Source organism: Oncorhynchus gorbuscha, linkage group LG26 (genome assembly GCF_021184085.1).
Source record: "Oncorhynchus gorbuscha isolate QuinsamMale2020 ecotype Even-year linkage group LG26, OgorEven_v1.0, whole genome shotgun sequence".
Classification (NCBI taxonomy): domain Eukaryota; kingdom Metazoa; phylum Chordata; class Actinopteri; order Salmoniformes; family Salmonidae; genus Oncorhynchus; species Oncorhynchus gorbuscha.
The window spans coordinates 42725222-42745726 of record NC_060198.1 but is presented as its reverse complement, the minus strand read 5'-3'; the positions used below and the strand labels follow the sequence as shown (position 1 = coordinate 42745726).

General features: G+C 41.7%; 1 protein-coding gene across 12 annotated transcripts in view; it reads right to left on the bottom strand.

The window, feature by feature from the left end:
- The window catches only part of dnm2a (dynamin 2a), a 44649-nt gene that overhangs the window by 22860 nt on the left and 1284 nt on the right, over window positions 1-20505 (bottom strand). For all 12 annotated transcript variants that reach the window (XM_046330299.1, XM_046330301.1, XM_046330298.1 and 9 more), the window contains exons 3-5: window positions 1120-1193; window positions 775-924; window positions 324-527 (exon numbers count right to left, since the gene is read on the bottom strand). In XM_046330299.1, the coding sequence (XP_046186255.1) occupies window positions 324-527; window positions 775-924; window positions 1120-1193 (428 nt within the window). The remainder of the gene's footprint in view (window positions 1-323; window positions 528-774; window positions 925-1119; window positions 1194-20505) is intronic.

Sequence of the window (20505 nt, the reverse complement as noted above, 5' to 3'; positions counted from 1 at the left end):
GAACCACAGTTCATCTCAACATATTAATCCTGACTACTGCCTGTCCACCATCCACCCAGCCTTCCATTCCTCATCTCCTTCAATTCAATACAATTGTTCAGTAGGAAAAACAATGGGGGGAAAAAAATATATCAATTAGCGTTTCTTATAGGACAAGTCCAGGTACTGCGTCAATGTTTCAGTCTATTTGGTGCACCAAATGAACACCACCCAGAAATCAAGTGCCCATCCTCATCCTTTGGTCCTGTGAGTTCCAATAGAGAACCAGTACAGCACCACTAGGCTAGACCCTTACCCTGTGGGTCCGCCTCCTAGTCCCTTACCCTGTGGGTCCACCTCTTTGGCAATCTTGAGGGCGTCGGAGTTGGCCAGGTCCTGGTTGGCGGGGGTGACTGCCAGGATGAGGCAGCTCTCCTTGGTGATGAACTGCAGCAGCATGTCCCTGATCTGGTGCTCTATGTCCAGCGGCTGGTCCCCCACTGCCACCTTAGTCATCCCCGGCAGATCGATCAGAGTCAGGTTTAACACTGAGGGCGAGATGGAGGGGGAGGGAGAAGGTTATGACTGTTGCCATGTAGACTGTATGATGTGTGTTACATTTTGTATACATGTCCTTGTATGGCGAAGGTCGTTTCTTTGAGAGGTTGATACATGAATGTAAGTGTTTGCTGCGCTTTTATGTGTGCCTGCGTGTGTGTACGCATACGTCCAACTGAACGTGTGCATGCATATGTTAAAATGAACATCAAATGAATAACTGTTGGTGAGCATTACCGTTAGGGGAGTAGACCCGGAGGTTGATGGGGATGGGGGAGATGCCCTTGTTGGAGCCTGTGATCCTGTCCGTCTCCGCCTCAATCTCCGCCCGGACCTCCTCAAAGTCCACAAACTTCCTCCCTTTACAGTGTAGGAACTCTGCATACTCTACAGACACGACAGAGAGAGAGAGCGAGACAGACACACAGCGAACGAGAGACACAGAGCGAGAGAGAGACACAGAGAGCGAGAGAAGAAAGTCTTTACCAGGCACCAGACAGTGTTGTTGAGTGGAGGAGGCAGGTCCATGGCAGCAGCAATGAGGACAGATAAGGCCATGGTTGTATGAGAATTCAGACTCACCAGCTTTGTTAAAGCACAGCTGCAGGATCAGAGGTCTACGGGTGACAATGCCTGATCCTCGAGGAAGAAAATCCCTGAGAGAGAGAGAAATTAAATTAGGAAAAAATTAAGTGAGGGAGAGAAAGAGACCAAGAAAGTGAGGGGGCGAGCCCCAAACAGACAGAAAAAAAAGAGAAAGTCAAATGACTCAGTACACTAAAAGGTCCATTTCCTCACACTATATCCTGTGTGAAATAGATGAGCATGGGGAAATGCAACACTTCATGACCCATAATTTGGTCTCATGATGCCCCTGAAGATCAATTAATTTGCTCAGCCACTTTGTTGCCACGGTTACATAGATTTAGGTAATGTGGCGATTTAGAACGATGCACTCGGTCACTCGTGGTCTCACAGCACGATGGAACAGGGGAGAGCCTCTTGATGAGGATGCAAGGCGAGGCGCATTCATTCAGTAGAATATTTCAAGTGATTGTGTGTTGCAAGCTGGCTGTGTCAGTATGTAAGATACCACCTAAGATAAGACTACGCCCATAGTAGCCTTGATACTTGACATTGAGCTGAAGTATATTTAATACATTCACTTATCTGACAATTAAGATGATTCATTAGTCCTAGCCAGTGCACATTGGACATAGATAGGGTCCTGAAAAGGGGAGTTTGTCTTTCAAAGATATTTAGTAAAAATCCAAATAACTTCACAGATCTTCATTGTAAAGGGTTTAACATCGTTTCCCATGCTTGCTCAATGAACCATAAACAAATAATGAACATGCACCTGTGGAACGGTCGTTAAGACACCAAAAGCTTACAGACTTTAGTCAATTATGGTCACAGTTTTGAAAACTTAGGACACTAAAGAGGCCTTTCGTCCTTGCAGCGGCAGACTGTGTAACACCTGCACAGGATTGGTACATCCGAACATCAAACCTGCGGGACAGGTACAGGATGGCAATAACAACCTTCTGAATTACACCAGGAATGCACAATCCCTCCATCAGTGCTCATACTGTCCACAATAGGCTGAGAGAGGCTGGACTGAGGGCTTGTAGGCCTGTTGTTAGGCAGGTCCTCACCAGACATCACCGGTGCCTATGGGCACAAACTCACCATCGCTGGACCAGACAGGACTGGCAAAAAGTGCTCTTCACTGACGAGTTGCGGTTCTGTCTCACCAGGGGTGATGATCGGATTCAGGATTATCGTGGAAGGAATGAGGATTACACAGAGGCCTGTACTCTGGAGCGGGATCAATTTGGAGGTGGAGTTCGTCATGATCTGGGCCGGAGTGTTACAGCATCATCGTACTGAGCTTGTTGTCATTGCAGGCAATCTCAACGCTGTGCGTTACAGGCAAGACATCCTCCTCCCTCATGTGGTACCCTTCTTGCTGGTTCATCCTGAAATGACCCTCCAGCATGACAATGCCACCAGCCATACTGCTCGTTCTGTGCGTGATTTCCTGCAAGACCGGAATGTAAGTGTTCTGCCATGGCCAGCGAAGAGCCCGGATCTCAATCCCATTGAGCACGTCTGGGACCTGTTGGATCGGAGGGTGAGGGTTGGGGCCATTCCCCCCAGAAATGTCCGGGACCTTGCAGGTGCCTTGGAGGAAGAGTGGGGTAACATCCCACAGCAAGAACTGGCAAATCTGGTGCAGTCCATGAGGAGATGCACTACAGTACTTAATGCAGCTGGTGGTCTCTACTTTTGATTTTGACCCCCCCCCCCCATATTTACACATGTTAAGTTTGCTGAAAATAAACACAGTTGACAGTGAGTTTCTTTTTTTTCTGAGTTTATTTGAACTATAATCTGACAAACATGGGCCTACAGTACAGACAAGCCTGACCATGTGCAACTGTACATAGAGTTGTTTCTTTCTTGTGTATATTATGTCTGTTTCCCTCTTAAAGTGACAGACCATCACCAGGCACCAGTCAGGACCATTGCAAACCCAACAGTCCAATTGAGTCATCTCACAGAGGGGAACACATACCCCACAACCACCAGCCACCACACCCTGCCTCCCCGGGACTCTCCCACTCTGGGCTGGGGCCCTGCCTGCCTGCTTGCCTGCCTGCTGTAGCCTCTAGCCTGACTTTGGGGCTCCCGAGTGGCGCAGAGGTCTAAGGCACTGCATCTCAGTGCTAGAGGAGTCACTACAGACCCTGGTTTGTTTCCAGGCTGTGTAACAACCGGCAGTGATTGTGAGTCCTATAGGGCGGTGCACAATTGGCCCAGCGTCGTCCGGGTTAGGGTTTGGCCCAGCGTCGTCCGGGTTAGGGTTTGGTCAGGGTAGGCCGTCATTGTAAATAATAATTTGTTCTTAACGGAATTTCCTAGTTAAATAAAAGGTTAAATAAAATAAATAAAATGTGCAACAGAAAACTCCCTACATCTGGTGGTAATAAGGCTGAACTCTGGGCCTGGTACAGCACAGTCCAACAAGACAAACCTACCTCCCTCCTCCTCTTTCTAACCCAACATCTAACGCCACATGCAGAGAGACGCCGGAGGGAATGGAGATAGCTTCTAGTCTAAAGCAGACTGACTATATGTCACACACAGGACAATCAGGATGGAGACATACTGTTGACTATTACAGAGGCACTCACACTAGACTAGACCTGTTGAACAGTGGGAACATTCTGGATGGCCTGAGTTCAGCACTGGTGTGCTGCAGATCATGTAGAGTGTTTTGTTTGTCATAGAGAAAACCAGCCTAACTGGGAGAGTGGGATGCCGGTATAGAAAAGCTCTGGCAGGGGGTGAGAGAGATAGAGGGAGGAAAAAGGGAGATGGTGGGTAAGGGAAAGGGAGATGGGGCATGAAGGAATAAGGAGAGAGGGAATAGGAGAGGGAATAGGAGAGAGGGAGTATAGGGGAGAGAGGGAGAGGGAAATGGGAAAGCAAGAGCTGGACTTGGCTAAGTGGAGTGGACACAGAGCAGACTGAGGACGTGTTGAGAGAGGGAGCTGAGGAGCAGAAGGCTGACCTCTCCAAGTGTTAATGTATTTTAGAGGTCGACCGATTATGATTTTTCGACGCCAATACCAATACCGATTATTGGAGGACCAAAAAAATCCGATACCGATTAAAATTGTCAGATTAAAAAATATATATTTGTAATAACAATACTGAATGAACACTTATTTTAACTTAATATAATACATCAATAAAATCAATTTAGCATCAAGTAAATAATGAAACATGTTCAATTTGGTTTAAATAATGCAAAAACAAAAAGTGTTGAAGAAAGTAAAAGTGCAATATGTGCTATGTAAGAAAGCTAACGTTTCAGTTCTTTGCTCAGAACATGAGAACATATGAAAGCTGGTGGTTCCTTTTTCCTTCAATATTCCCAGGTAAGAAGTTTCAGGTTGTAGTTATTATAGGAATTATAGGACTATTTCGTCTATACCATTTGCATTTCATTAACCTTTGACTATTGGATGTTCTTATAGGCACTATAGTATTGCCAGTGTATACATTAACATAGCTTCCATCCCTCTCCTCACTTCGGTTACACCAGCCTCATCTCGGGAGTTGATAGGCTTGAAGTCATATACAGCGCAATGCTTGACGCACAACGAAGAGCTGCTGGCAAAACGCATGAAAGTGCTGTTTGAATGAATGTGTATGCGCCTGCTTCTGCCTACCACCGCTCAGTCAGATACTTAGATACTTGTATGCTCAGTCAAATTATATGCAACGCAGGACACGCTAGATAATATCTAGTAATATCATCAACCATGTGTTGTTAACTAGTGATTATGATTGTTTTTTTATAAGATAAGTTTAATGCTAGCTAGCAACTTACCTTGGCATACTGCATTTGCGTAATAGGCAGTCTCCTTGTGGAGTGCAACGAGAGAGCGGCAGGTCGTTATTGCGTTGGACTAGTTAACTGTAAAGTGGCAAGATTGGATCCCCTGAGCTGACAAGGTGAAAATCTGTCGTTCTGCCCCTGAACGAGGCAGTTGTTCCTAGGCCGTCATTGAAAATAAGAATGTGTTCTTAACTGACTTGCCTAGTTAAATAAAAAGGTATAAAAATAAAAGCAAATAGGAGCGCAAAAATTCCGATTGTTATGAAAACTTGAAATCGGCCATTCCGATTAAAATTGGTCGACCTCTAATGTATTACATTAGTTATACATCCCACCACTCTCACTGGACCCGTCCTCCTCTCCATTCACACACACTTCATCAGTTCAACTGGACAAAGACAGACAAATGATCACAGTATCACACAGATAGTCAGAGACACGGCCAGAACAAGATACTTCTGTAAGTACATGCACCTTATGCACAGAAGAAATACATGACCTAACACACACACACACACACACACCATATCCACAGAGATATACAGCCATAAAAGCCCCCACACGAAGGGAAGTGAGGACATGTGGGTGCATGTCCATTATTGATGTGCTGTAAATGATAGAGGAGCTGAACAGATTGTGTATCATTCTATGCATTATGAATAGGCCAAGCAAAGACCTGCAGTCTCTGAGCTTCCCTCTTTCAATGCTGCAGAAAATAGATACAATGAAAGAGAAGGGTCAGACAGAACCAACATTGAACACTCCCGTCTCTGATCTGCCTCTCACTACCAGGGATTCCACAGCCATCAGGGTTGGGGTGAATTCCATCTAAATTCAAGATCAGGGTTTGAATAGGATCCCTATGGAATAAATTTACTAACAGAAATGGAATTGTTCCCAACTTCAACCAACCCGGACTGTTATACTGAGGCCGGAAGCAGCCCGGCATGGTCTGGTTCAGAGTAGCCTATGTACTGTAGTAGACTGGATGACAGTAATAGACTTACTGGCCTATTAAAATATTCTCAGCTCTGCAGTAGACTACTTGACTGTGTTTTGGAGACTGTGTCCCTGGATTACTGTAGTCGACTGTGTAGGAGATGTGTTCTAGACTGTGTCAAATCAAATTGTATTTGTCACATACACATGGTTAGCAGATGTTAACTTCAAGATAGGGGGCACTCTTAATTTTTGGATAAGAAAAAAAACGTTCCCGTTTTAAAACAAGAAATTGTCACAAAAGATGCTCGACTATGCATGTAATTGACAGCTTTGGGGAGAAAAAAAAACTGACGTTTCCAAAACTGCAAAGATATGATCTGTGAGTGCCCCAGAACTAATGCTACAGGCGAAACCAAGATGAAATTTCATACAGGAAATGGTCCAGATTTTGAATGCCCTGTGTTCCAATGTCTCCTTATATGGCTGTGAATGCGCCAGGAATGAGCCTGCACTTTCTGTCGTTTCCCCAAGGTGTCTGCAGCATTGTGACGTATTTGTAGGCATATCATTGGAAGATTGACCATAAGAGACGACATTTACCAGGTGTCCGCCCGGTGTCCTCCGTCAAAATTATTGCGTAATCTCCAGGTCCATGCGCGTTCCATTTTCTTCAGAGAAGAAACGAAATTGCCACGAATGATTTATCATCGATAGATATGTGAAAAACACCTTGAGGATGGATTCTAAACAACGTTTGCCATGTTTGTCGATATTATAGAGTTAATTTGGAAAAAAGTTTGCGTTGTAATGACTTAATTTTGGGGGTTTTCTTACCCAAACGTGATGAACAAAACAGAGCGATTTGTCCTACACAAAAACTGAACATTTGCTATCTAACAGAGTCTACTCATTGAAAACATCTGAAGTTCTTCAAAGGTAAATTATTTTATTTGAATGCTTTTCTTGTTTTTGTGAAAGTGTTGCATGCTGAATGCTATGCTAGGCTATCAATACTCTTACACAAATGCTTGATTAGCTATGGTTCAAAAGCATATTTTGAAAATCTGAGATGACAGTGTCCCTGTTACGGATGTTGTACAGGAACCAAATCAACGGAAATTTCAGAGCGCCACCTATAGTACTCGATAAAACTCAAACTTTCATTAAAACACACACACGCAAGATACTCAATTAAAGCTACACTCGTTGTGAATCTAGCCAACATGTCAGATTTGTAAAATGCTTTTCGGCGAAAGCATGAGAAGCTATTATCTGATAGCATGCATCCCCCGAAATACCTGAACGAGACCTAAACAAAAGATTTTGCGGTAGCTGGCGCTACACAAAACGCAGAAAAATATAAAACATTCATTACCTTTGACGAGCTTCTTTGTTGGCACTCCTATATGTCCCATAAACATCACAATTGGGTCTTTGGGTCTTTTTCCCGATTAAATCAGTCATTGTATACCCAAAATGTCATTTTATGAAGGCCGGTCTGATCCAGGAAAATTCACCTTTACAAGACGCAACGTCACTTTTTAAAATTAAAAAAATGTTGCCTATAAACTACTTTAGGTATTAATAAATGTTAACAATCGATCAAATTGATCACGGGGCGATCTGTATTCGATAGCAGCAAGTCTTGAAATCATAGTCCATTTTTTCACTTTCATAACTTCCTCCGGTGCGCCCCAAGACAGGAAGTGCCTATACGTCATCTCACCAAGGATAAACCAGCCATGAAATGCCAGTACTGGCGACATCGTGTGGAAGCTGTAGGCATTGTAATCGGAACCTCATCTATTTTCTATCGACTTAGACAATACATTGACTGGCGGATGAATATTTTTTTTGTGTTTTTGGTGAACAGTTTTCCCTGGGATTTTTACTCCTAAACGTGTTCTGTTATAGCCACAGACATAGATTTAACCAGTTTTAGAGACTTCAGAGTGTTTTCTACACACACATACTTATCATATGCATATACTATATTCCTGGCATGAGTAGCAGGACTTTGAAATGTTGCGCGATTTTTAACAAAAAGCTGCGAAAACTCACATCATCCCTAACAGGCATTAAAAAAAGGCTAAGCTTGAGAGCAAATATATTTATTTCATTTGCGATTTTCGTGAATAGTTAACGTTGCGTTATGGTAATGAGCCTGAGGCTATAAATAGGATCCCGGATACGGGATTTCTCATCGCAACAGGTTAATGAGAGTGTAGCGAAATGCTTGTGCTTCTAGTTCCTAGTCACTGGATGACTGTAGTAGATGTGTTCTAGACTGTGTCCCTGGATGACTGTAGTAGACTGACACTAGTTAGTGCTAGTTTGACCACCAGAGGGCATCTTTGAGAAGCTTTTGATAGCCTTCAATCGTGGCTGTACTAGAGAATTTAAAACCTTTTTGTAAGAATATAGTATATGGGAATGATATTAAGAAAATGAATTTAGCAACATTTCTGAAAATGGTGTTTCTATTCCAAGAAAAACAAAAAACCCTCTAAAGAATCCCTGTGTCGTTCTGGCATGCGAGAAACCGGGGTTCAATTCCCTGACAGGGAGGAAGGAGTAGGCTGTCCTTGTAAATAAGAATTTAACTGATTCCATATGTGTTATTTCATAGTTGTGATGTCTTCACTATTATTCCACAATGTAGAAAATAGTTTAAAAAAAGACAAAGCCTGGAATGAGTAGGTGTCCAAACGTTTGACTGGTACTTGCTTAATTAATATTATGGTGTTTCTATTCCAAGAAAAAAGAAAAGAAAAAAACTCTGAGTTTCCATTAGGACAGAAAGGAAAATATGGCGCTGTACAACGTGACAGTCTGGAGTACAGTACTGGGCTATCTATAGAATCTAGCTAAATTTAGCTAAAGAAGGAGTAGGCTGTCGTTGTAAATATGATTTTATTCTTAACCGACTTGCCAAGTTAAATAAAAAGTTACACTAAGAACATAACATATTCTAATTCTAGTCTAACCAATACACACAGAGATTAAGAGAAAATAAAAATCTCATTGATATATCAAGAACAGCCCCCATGCTTGTCTCAGAGCAGTGGGAATGGTTCTAAAATAGTTGTAGGCTATTGCTTCAAATACTATTGCTTCGAACTTCAATATGCTCTTTACATAAATAAGACTTACACCACTTTTAACAGCACATTACTCAACACTAGTGAGACTCACGTCGTCTACGGTAGGCCTACAGTATACAAAAAATATGAAAACCAAACGCCACCTCATGGGTCTCCCCAAAAAACATTTCTTTAAAGACTATGAGAAAGCATGTTGGTACCCATACGTAGAATGTATGCACACATGACTGTAAGTCGCTTTGGATAAAAGCGTCTGCTAAATGGCATATATTACTTATTTATTTTGATCCAAAGCCATGAATGAGTGAGTCACTCAGCTTTATGTAGGAGCTGGTTTATATGACTGTCATCAACTTGATAATATATAAACAATATTTGAGGTTATTTTGTTTAAAATTTAAAAATAAATGAGGGATTGTAATCTGAATAAAAAAGGCCAAAATAATATTTGTAAATGCCAAAACATTTATTTCTGTTTTTAGAGGGAGAGAAACACTGGTCCAATTGTGTGCTGCCCATAAAGGCCAAAATATAGCCCTGCTAGTATCCATAATGGTGCTTTACAACGTGACCGTATGTGTTTGAAAGAGTATATTCCAGTAAACAACAATTTGTTTACCTTCATTAGACAACGTTGTTCCAATATTTATGTAATTCAGGGATATTTATTCCCATAGTAATTCGTTATGGATCCATAACTAAGCAAACGTTGGCATTTTGAAAGAGTATTTTTACCACTAATTTATTAAGGAAAGCATTATTAGTTATTGATTTAGTTTGAAAGTGCAGACTGGCACTAAGAACAGAACAACTGGAACGTTTCCCTAGTCAGCGCCATTATGAGTGCAATGCCCCCCCCCCCCTCAGGAACCAATATATATTGTCCTGCTAATAAGTGGGTTAATAATAATAGATCTATGAGAATATTCAATAGGCTTTTATATCATTCTAAATTAATAATCACTTTGTTTAAAAAATAACAATATTTTGGATATTATTTAGTTTTCATATTACGTAAAATGAGAGAGAAAAAGGCCATTCTTGGACATGGAGTGATTTGTAAATAAAGCCAGTTTGTCATTTAGAATTATTTCTGTTTTTAGAGGGAGAGATACCAAAACCTGCAGTCATCTTATGGTTCTCCCAGTCAAAGCCAGCACAGGTATTGAACCAGCATCTGTTGCAACAGCAAGCACTGCTATGCAGTGTCCTAGACCGTTGCGCCACTCAGGCGCTGTACAACATGACCGGTCAGGAGTGGCCTACAGTAAAAGCAAAATAATCCCAACAAAATTAAATAAATTTAGTGTAACAAGTGTTTTAGTAAGTAATACTGAAGTTGTGCACAATTATCAGTTTCCATTTAGGTTTATGTTGCCCATTCATTAGTAGGACCCAAAAGCACAGTAGAACCCAAAAGCATAATCAGTGCTCTAACTCCCCCATTCGCTGGTCTGGAGCAATGAAGTGGTGACACAGGGTACTGCACTAAAAACACAAATTACCTCCAAGTCCCACAGCATAATCGCAAACTTTTAGTGGAGCAACTACTGTACATTCCATGAGACGTTTGAGAAAAAAAAACATGCAGGGCCTTACATTAACCTGTTTATTCACTTGTCCTTCAGATAAGGTGACTGAAAATGTGTTGCTTGATGCAAGAAACCCCTTTACAAAATAAAATTCATTATTCCCATACCATTATTACAGAGAATCAGACAAATTATGCTACCCTCTGCCTATTATTCCGCTTAGCTTATTCAATAGTCTCAAAATACAACACTGCCCTTTTAAGACCAGTTCTTTAACGGACTCGCTTTTCAAAGATGGCTAGAAATGGACACATTTTGAACTCTTCTATGAAGCATCCACTCCATTGATGACTAAAAGTTAGCTATAACTGGGATAATAACTCACTAACTGGCAAAGAATATGAACACATGTGCACAGGTGGCAACATGCAGCTCTCGCTTTGATCTCAAAACAAGTGCATCTACTAGTGACCGCTCATGCTGTAAACACAGTCCAGTTCAAAAGTGAATGGCAGATCCATATATGGCAATGGCTATTTGCACATAGGCCTACTGCAGCTGACTGGTTATGGTGCACCGGTCTGTGTAGAGTACTGGCCTGATCTAAATATAAAATGGTTCCATAGTAAAATGTTTAAACAAAGACAAAAAGGTTAGCATGTTCAATTAATAAATTATAAATATTAATAATGTTTGTCTGTTCTCATTAAGATGCAAAAGGTTAAGATGAATGTAGTAAACAGTGTGTAGTAGACTTTGTACGTGGATGACTGTGTAGTAGACTGAAATGTTGAGGTCACTGTATGGTTTACCAGGAGGGGTGTGGAACACAAACATGGGTCTGAGGTTTGGTGAGAGGCATGGGATTAACTCATGTGGCATCTTAGACCTCTATCATTATGGTTCCCACATTCACAGCCTCAAGTCTGACTGCCACACCAGGCTTTCAGTCCACTTTCAAGAATCAAATAGACTACAAAAGCTGAGTGGACAGTGTGTGACTGAGCTTTTGCAAAGATGCAGCTTGATGTACAAGACAGATTTTAGATGGTCAACATTCCTATTGCTTTTCCCTTTAAGCAGCATCATTTCCAATTAATTTGTTACCATTTAGGCAAAACCTTCCAATTCGCAAACCATGTGAGTCAGTCAGTTCCTGGTCAACTCCCAGGTTCACAGTCCACTAGTCTCCTCTACTCCGCTGCCAGCACTGGCACAGCAAATCAGATAACAGCCCAGCCCCAACCAGCTTGTACAGCTAGATATGACCTCCATACTCCAGCCCCCTGGGACAATGACATCACAGTACGACAGCCACACAGAGAGCTAGAGTGGAGACCACATGATCCTCAATGATCTACATCAAGTTATTCATAGTCCAATAACACACGTACACATAAAAGAGAAAAGCATGGAAAATTACATTTGATTAATACCACAGAGTGCAATTCAGCACACAGAACCATTCTACAGAAAGCCAAAGCAGAGTGGTAACCATTTAATGGCAGCATCTGCTAATAGCGTTTTTATTGTCCTTAGTGTGGTATTTGTTTATTTGAGTACAGGTGTTGATAGATACAGCCATGTCAGATGACTCTCTGAGAAGGGGAGCAACAAGGGTTAGGCTAGTGCCCCTCTATTAATTATTCACCCTGGACTAGAGGTCGACCGATTAATCGGAATGGCCGATTTCAAATTTTCATAACAATCAGAAATCTGTATTTAAAAACAAATTACACCATTATTTCATCTTTATTTAACTAAGCAAGTCAGTTAAGAACACATTCTTATTTTCAATGACGGCCAAGGAACGGTGTTTTAACTGCCTCGTTCAGGGGCAGAACGACAGATTTTCACCTTGTCAGCTCGGGGATCCAATCATACAGTTAACTAGTCCAACACAATAACGACCGTTGCACTCCACAAGGAGACAGACTGCCTGTTACGCGAATGCAGTAAGCCAAGGCAAGTTGCTAGCTAGCATTAAACTTATCTTATAAAAAAAACAAGCAATCATAAATCACTAGTTAACAACACATGGTTGATGATATTACTAGATATTATCTAGAATGTCCTGCGTTGTGTATAATCTGACTGAGCATACAAGCATACAAGTATCTAAGTATCTGATTGAGCGGTGGTAGGCAGAAGCAGGCGCGTAAACATTCATTCAAACAGCACTTTCATGTGTTTTGCCAGCAGCTCTTCGTTGTGCGTCAAGCATTGCGCTGTTTATGACTTCAAGCCTATCAACTCCCGAGATGAGGCTGCTGTAACCGAAGTGAAATTGCTGGCTAGTTAGCGCGCACTAATAGCGTTTCAAACGTCACTCGCTCTGAGCCTTCTAGTAGCTGTTTCCCTTGCTCTGCATGGGTAACGCTGCTTCGAGGATGGCTGTTGCCGTTGTGTTCCTGGTTCGAGCCCAGGTAGGAGCGAGGAGAGGGACGGAAGCTATACTGTTACACTGGCAATACTAAAGTGCCTATAAGAACATCTAATATTAATGAAATACAAATGATAGAGGGAAATAGTCCTATAATAACTACAACCTAAAACTTCATACCTGGGAATACCTGGGATGGCAGGGTAGCCTAGTGGTTAGAGCGTTGAATCCCCGAGCTGACAAGGTACAAATCTGTCGTTCTGCCCCTGAACAGGCAGTTAACCCACTGTTTCTAGGCCGTAATTGAAAATAAGAATTTGTTCTCAACTGACTTGCCTAGTTAAAGGTAAAATAAAAATATTGAAGACTCATGTTAAAAGGAACCACCAGCTTTCATATGTTCTCATGTTCTGAGCAAGGAACTTTAGTTAGCTTTCTTACATGGCACATATTGCACTTTTACTTTCTTCTCCAACACTTTGTTTTTGCATTATTTAAACCAAATTGAACGTTTCATTATTTATTTGAGGCTAAATTGATTTTATTGACATATTATATTAGGTTAAACTAAGTGTTCATTCAGTATTGTTGTAATTGTCATTATCACAATTAAAAAATATATATATATATTATTTTTTTAATATTATTTTTATTTTAAAAATCGGCAGATGTAAAATCGGTATCGGCTTTTTTGGTCCTCCAATAATCGGTATCGGCGTTGAAAAATCAGAATCGGTCGACCTCTACCCTGGACAGGAACCTAGGTCATCCATGTTAGCTTATTGCCATGCTCAAACACACAGAAGCTTTTAACCAGTATTTCAAAACATCCTCCTGGGTGTCAGATGTCTGATAAGTCTGATATAAACCCTTTGGTTGTCCTTATGTACATAGACACACAGTTGCTGAGTGAGTGAGTGTTTTTATTTTACATTTGACTAGGCAAGTCATTTAAGAACAAATTCTTATTTACAATGATGACCTACCAAAAGGCCTCTTGCAGGGACGGGGGATTAAAAACAAAACTAATCTAATAAAAATATAGGATAAAACACACATCACGACCAGAGAGACACCACAACACCACATAAAGACAGATCTAAGACAACACAGCAGCAGCACGTGGCAGCAGCACAAAACATGGTACAAACATTGGGCAGACAAAAGCACAAAGGGCAAGAGGGTAGAGACAACAATACATCACGCGAAGCAGCCACAACTGTCAGTAAGAGTGTCCATGATTGAGTCTTTGAATGAAGAGATTGAGATAAAACGGTCCAGTTTGAGTGTTTTTTGCAGCTCGTTCCAGTCGCTAGCTGCAGCGTAATTAGAGTTGATGTATAAACATGTCCTAAAATCACACACAAAAAAAAAAACAACCACTAGTCAGTTTCAGGGAACAACAAGGAAAGTCGATCACGTCTCCAACATGAACAGAATACCACGGGCAAACGCCATCCCTCCTGACCAGCGACAGTCAATAGCAGCAGGGCACCTGGGAGACGGAGGTCCACATTCAATTAGACTGCCTTATGAAATGCCTACTTCAACTTCTGCTACACGACTCATTACAAGATATCTTGCGGTGGTACATTTCACTGACATCCGAACTGACTTTTGCTCATTGTGAAACGTCATAATCAATGGAAGAGGAACACATGAGTCAGAGTCAAAGACTTAAGCGGCTGCCAGTCAACCATTAGGCTAGATGACATCAGAGCTCAACGGAATTCACCTAGCACAACAAAAGTGTGGAGGCAGGCAGCCAAGGCGGGACAGAACAAGAGCTGCTCTAATTTCTAGGGTGTATTCCCACTGCTGGACTCATTAATCGTTGCTACTGTAGACAGAGAGAACCCCCCCCGACAGACAGAGAGAGACAGAAAGAGACACAGAGACAGAGAGAGACACAGAGACACAGAGAGACAGAGAGACAGAGAGACAGAGACCTCCAACACCAGTCTGTCATTACACTTCTTTGGCATGTCTCAGTGTCTACACTGACAGAAATGACCATCTTCACCCCCAGAAGAACTTCTGTGATGTTATGACGCTACTTCAAAGAATATTCAGAAAAATGAGTCAAACACTCCACTTCTTCTCAGGTTTCTCTTTCACCCACATGCCATGTATGTTTGCTTCTGTAGCTTGCATTATGCCACGGAGCCATACTTTCTTAATTAAAGTAATCCTGTCTCAAACCAAGAGCTACAACACTTCATATAGCCTAAGCACCTCTTAAAACAACTTGATATCAGCACACTGGCATTTGTAATATTCACAGTATATTCTGTAAATGCTTACAATAAATCCTTAATTATTACTTGATTTTTTAATTACTTTGTCAACTTTTATACTATTAATGACAGTATTAGTTTTACTGGTAATGGTATTATTACTGCAGTGTTGAGGAAGTCCACAAGAAAATAAATGTATTGCACCGTTTATGCTGCATCCTGTGCATATGACAAATACATGTTGATTTGAACTTATGTAACAAAAATATACCCAAAAACAACATCAAAACAGAAGAAAACATTTCGAACAGCCTAAATGCCATAGTGATCGGCATCAGGACCCAAACCATTCCATGTTAAGATTGGTAGACAGAGACTTACTAGCTACTTTAAGTAGATAGCTGGCATTTTCTACAAGGAATCTGCCTCCCGAAAAAAAGCTTCTCCCAAGTGGGTGTGACACCTACTCCCGTTGCCTGCTGCACTGCTGCTTGGAATCCACCTGGCGATCTGTTCACTGTCTGCCCTAGCCTGTCTCCCCCTGTTTGTTATAGGTACCCCCACCACACTCCCCCCTCTCTTCCAGGCTTTCACTCACCTCCAACACACATGCACTTACACACACTGCAGACTTTGGACTGATCAGAATTTTAGATAGGCTAATTAACTTACTCAGAAACACTTCAATTAACTAGGATAGGCCTACTATAGATTTATTTTCTATCATACTTTTATAGCCTACTGGACTCAGAGAGCTACTCTCTCAAGCTCTTGTTGGGACGAGTGACTCTGAACTTACAACGGCTAGCCCCAAGTCCTTATACATTTCTTTCTTCTGCTTTATGCTATTTGCCTCATGACTCCTGCACACTTTGTTGACTATGAACTTGCTTGTTTACCCAACCGTGGGACAGGTTACATGGACTCTTGGCATCCCATCCTATCCATCTCTTGTCGGCTTTATATTCATGTTACCTGATGAAATTGTACAATATGATCTTGTTGCCATCTGATGCACATTCAAATGTCACAAGGCATCAACATTGCAGAGCTCTCGCCGTGCCCTGACTATTACTGCTGATGATATCTGGAAATGTGCATGTAGACCCTGGCCCATCTACTGTTGCTAGCCCCAATTCTGACTTGTGCACTGATATCTGTTTCACTGATTTCTTCTCTCGTAAAAGCCTGGGTTTTCTGCACGTTAACACTAGAAGCTTATTGCCTAAAATGTATCAATTGAAAGTGTGGGTTCAAAGCTCCGATCCAGATGTGTTGGTCATTACTGAGACGTGGTTAAGGAAGGTTTTGAACACTGATGTTAACCTTTCTGGTTATAACCTTTTTCAGCAAGACAGATCTTCCAAAGGTGGAGTGGCAAACCTTACCAGGTGTGTCCCTAAACAATTTAATTCTGGTTTTAAGCATTAAACTTTCAAATAGCTCCGTTGATTGTTGCTGGGTGTTTTTGGCCAACATCAGCACCGACCTGTACCCTACCTGCCCTAAGCTCCCTCCTGGCCCCTTACACTAAGTCTGAATTTGTCCTGCTAGGTGACCATAACTGGAACATGCTTAAACCACCTGACCAACTCCTAAAGCAATGGGACTCACTACAACTTTCAGATTGTTTATTACCAATCCCACAAAGTACGACTCCAAACACCCAAATTTGTATTATTTATTTATTTTTAACTACACAAGTCAATTAAGAACAAATACTTATTTTCAATGACGGCCTAGGAACAGTGGGTTAATTGCCTTGTTCAAGGGCAGAACAACAGATTTTTACCTTGTCAGCTCAGGGATTCGATCTAGCAACCTTTCTGTTACTGGCCCAACAGTCTAACCACTAGGCTACCTGCCGCCCCAATGGCTACTCTTCTTGGTGTGATCCTCACAATTAATCCTGATGTATCATTGATGTTTTCTGTAATGACCTCTTAGTGATCACCGTTTTACAGCCTGTGTTCGCAATGGCTGTTCAGCAAAACAACCTGTCCTGATTTGCCATAGTGGCTTGACTAAAAAAAAAAAAAAAACTGAGCAAGCTTTCCTTTATGACCTGGCCTCTAAATTTGTATAGAATCCACTTGATTCCCTTTGTCGAAGACGGTTGTACCTTATTTTTTATAAATATTTTCAGTGGTATTGTTAACAAACACGCCCCATAAAGAAAATGAGAATTAAAGACAGATTCAGACCCTGGTTCGACTGTGCTCAGGCAGAGTTACTCCACCTCAAGAATTCCATGTGGCGAAAGGCTCGGCACAAGCATCTTCAGTCTGACTGGCTCAGGCAAATGAGAAATAAGTGCACTCAGGCCATCCAGAAGGCCAAAGTTATTGCTCCTTAAAGTAACTTCTCTCTCTGTGGGTCTAACCAAGAAGTTCTGGAAAACAGTTAAAGACCTGGAGAATAAAACCTCCTCCTCACAGCTGCCCATGTCCCTTAATGTTGATGATGTGGTGGTAACAATACAATTTGGATATATTTTGGGTGGCGTAACCAGTTGGAAGGTTGTTGAGGGCGGTCACATGTGTTGCAAAGCAGAGGATCACAGGTTCAAGCCCAGTATGGGCCTGACAACTCATACTAAATTGTTCCGTTGCTCTGTGATTCGCTACATAGTTTAGTCTGAGACTGCCATCACTGAAGTCATTTGTGGTGACCAGGGGCCTTATACAAAACAAAGCCATCATCGATTGGATCAATCAGAGTATCAAAGCCAATGACATTTTTAAACAGCTGCTTTACCCACGTGTTCTGGCTCAACCCATCGGTTTCAGGACCAATCAGACAGCCCAGAATGTGTTCAAATTCAGTAAAGTGTCAGAGAGGTACTCAGTTCCTTCTCAGCAATGGGTCTGGATCTAAGGTCCGTGGCGTAGCCAGGCAAGGGCAGTCGGACAGTGGAGGAAGCTAAGCTGTTAGCATCACACTGACCCCCATTACACGTCCCTCTCATATGGGCATAACTCTAAATGCTTTGTTGTGCATTTGTGTAGGCATGTTTGCGTGTGCACCTGTGTGTGAGCTTACTTCCCTAAGAGCTGTCAACAGGGGAATGTGGGAGGTCATTTCTGGCAGGAAAATTGAGGTCAGCAGCAAATGACTAACGTTAATTACAGCAGACATCTGTCAAGTGCTATTTGAACACAAAGTCCCTCATCTGAAACTACATGCGTTTGTTGAGTGGTCATCTAGTATGTTCCTATTTGACTATGGAAATGCTCCATGTATGAGGTGCAAGGCAAAGCTAGAAAAAGTGTGTGTGTGTGTGTGTGTGTGTGTGTGTGTGTGTGTGTGTGTGTGTGTGTGTGTGTGTGTAATATTCTTCTGAGTGAGTCTTTGAATTGGGAAAACCTGCTTAACAAGCTGCTTTCATGGGTGCTTGTTTTGTGTGTTTATATGAAGGGTGATGTCACACACTGCTGATGTGGTAGACAGAGACAGGACCAGCCTGTTAAAGAGGGCTGTGGGTTAGAGTGCACAACACAAACAGGCAAATGGGAAAAAATATAAAAATAATAATATATGCCATTTAGCAGACGCTTTTATCCAAAGCGATGTGTGCATACATTCTACGTATGGGTGGTCCCGGGGATTGAACCCACTACCCTGGCATTACAAGCGCCATGCTCTACCAACTGAGCTACAGAGGACCATCAAATGGGGTGAGAAAGAGGAAGCACTAAAGTGGAAATGATGAGTTGCCTAGTTCTGCAATAAGCTGTGAGTCAACACAATGCTATAGTCATGAAATTCTATTGAATGCCTATTTCTTGCTGATAGATCATTTTTGTTTAAAAACAGACTAGGCTAGCGAGAAAATAGGAAATGATGACAGACCCCACAGGGCCAGGTAAACACCTGTTGTTTATACATCACACACACAACCTATCCAACAGTCAGAGCCAACACTAAACTGGGTTAGTGAGTGATAGGGACAGTCAGTGCATTATAAATGAACAAAACTAGAGCAGCTCAGGTATAGAGTACATATTTACATTCATTAGCCTCACAGGGGGAAAGTATTAGACCCAAGGTGATTGATTATGTGCAACAAACACAAAAGTATAGAATGTTGCCTAGTGATAGACTGAGATAATATAGGTTGTGCATAGTGGGTCCTGTCCCGCTGCCGATTTCCAGGTGTGGCATGGAACTTCTAAATAGACCAGTGGGAGACCAGCGGGAGACCAGCCTACATCTAGGTTTCTCTTTGAAACAAGGGCAGAACACCAGTTAGCCCAAGCTGTACTCTTAAGAAGTCTACCATTACTCATTAAGGTCCAAGGATCTTATGTTGTTATTTTCAGAGGTAGACTGGCTCTGGTAGCCCAAAACTCCATCTAAACGTGAATCGATTCTAAAATCATAAAGCCCTTTACTTTTAATGTTACACCAATATCATTTCACTATGCAAAACATACACTTACTTTACAATGTTTTAACAGGCTTTATCACATGACAGTATTTTCAGTGACAACACATTTCTGGCAGCCATCTTCCGTCACACACAGGTGTTCATAGCATGCTAGATAGCTAATTAGCATCTGTCTCGCATAAACATGCGCTGTAACATGGAGATATGGCGTTGTGAGAACAGTAACCCTAACCCTATTAAAAAGGTGTATATCAATTTATGCTTTCGTTTTAGAAAATTATTTCCCGCTGATATGAAAGAAAAAGGTCCGTAAGCTTCCAAAACCGTACCGCAAGCGATGCAGGTTACGCCTTGATCACACCTACAGTGTTTGCGCAAAATAGTTTGCAGCATCTGGATGCTGTGCAACAAAAGTTTAACATTCACCTTCTGCTAACATTTTTGTCAAGCTGTCTATGCGTACAGTTGGACGCATACCTTCGGCCAACGCAGCGTTCCATTGGAAATTAATGTACTCCTGGTGTACCAAAATGCATAACACTGTCAGTGTGATCAAGGCGTTAAATGTTCAGACCGAGCGTTGGGGATATTAACCTCCAATGACTTGTGTAATGGAACGGAGTCATTCAAAGACTAAACACCAGTGTGACATCAACAAAATACATTTTTCTCCAGTCTACACTACACCCACCTATTATCTCTGTACTCAACCACTATAAACAAGTTCTTTGGACCCCACAAAACTATACAGCATATTTACGCAGGATACATTGCCTAACTACCGGTAATATTTTTTGTTTTTTTTACAGGCAAAGGCTATAAAATTCATAAGGGTATAGAAATTATACACAACAGCAGATCCTATGCAAACACCTCTGGGAAACCAATAAACCAATGTTGTTGGCCTCTTTGTGGCACCCCAACTTGCCAAGTGCAGCATCATATTTAAGTGGATTTAAAGGGAGA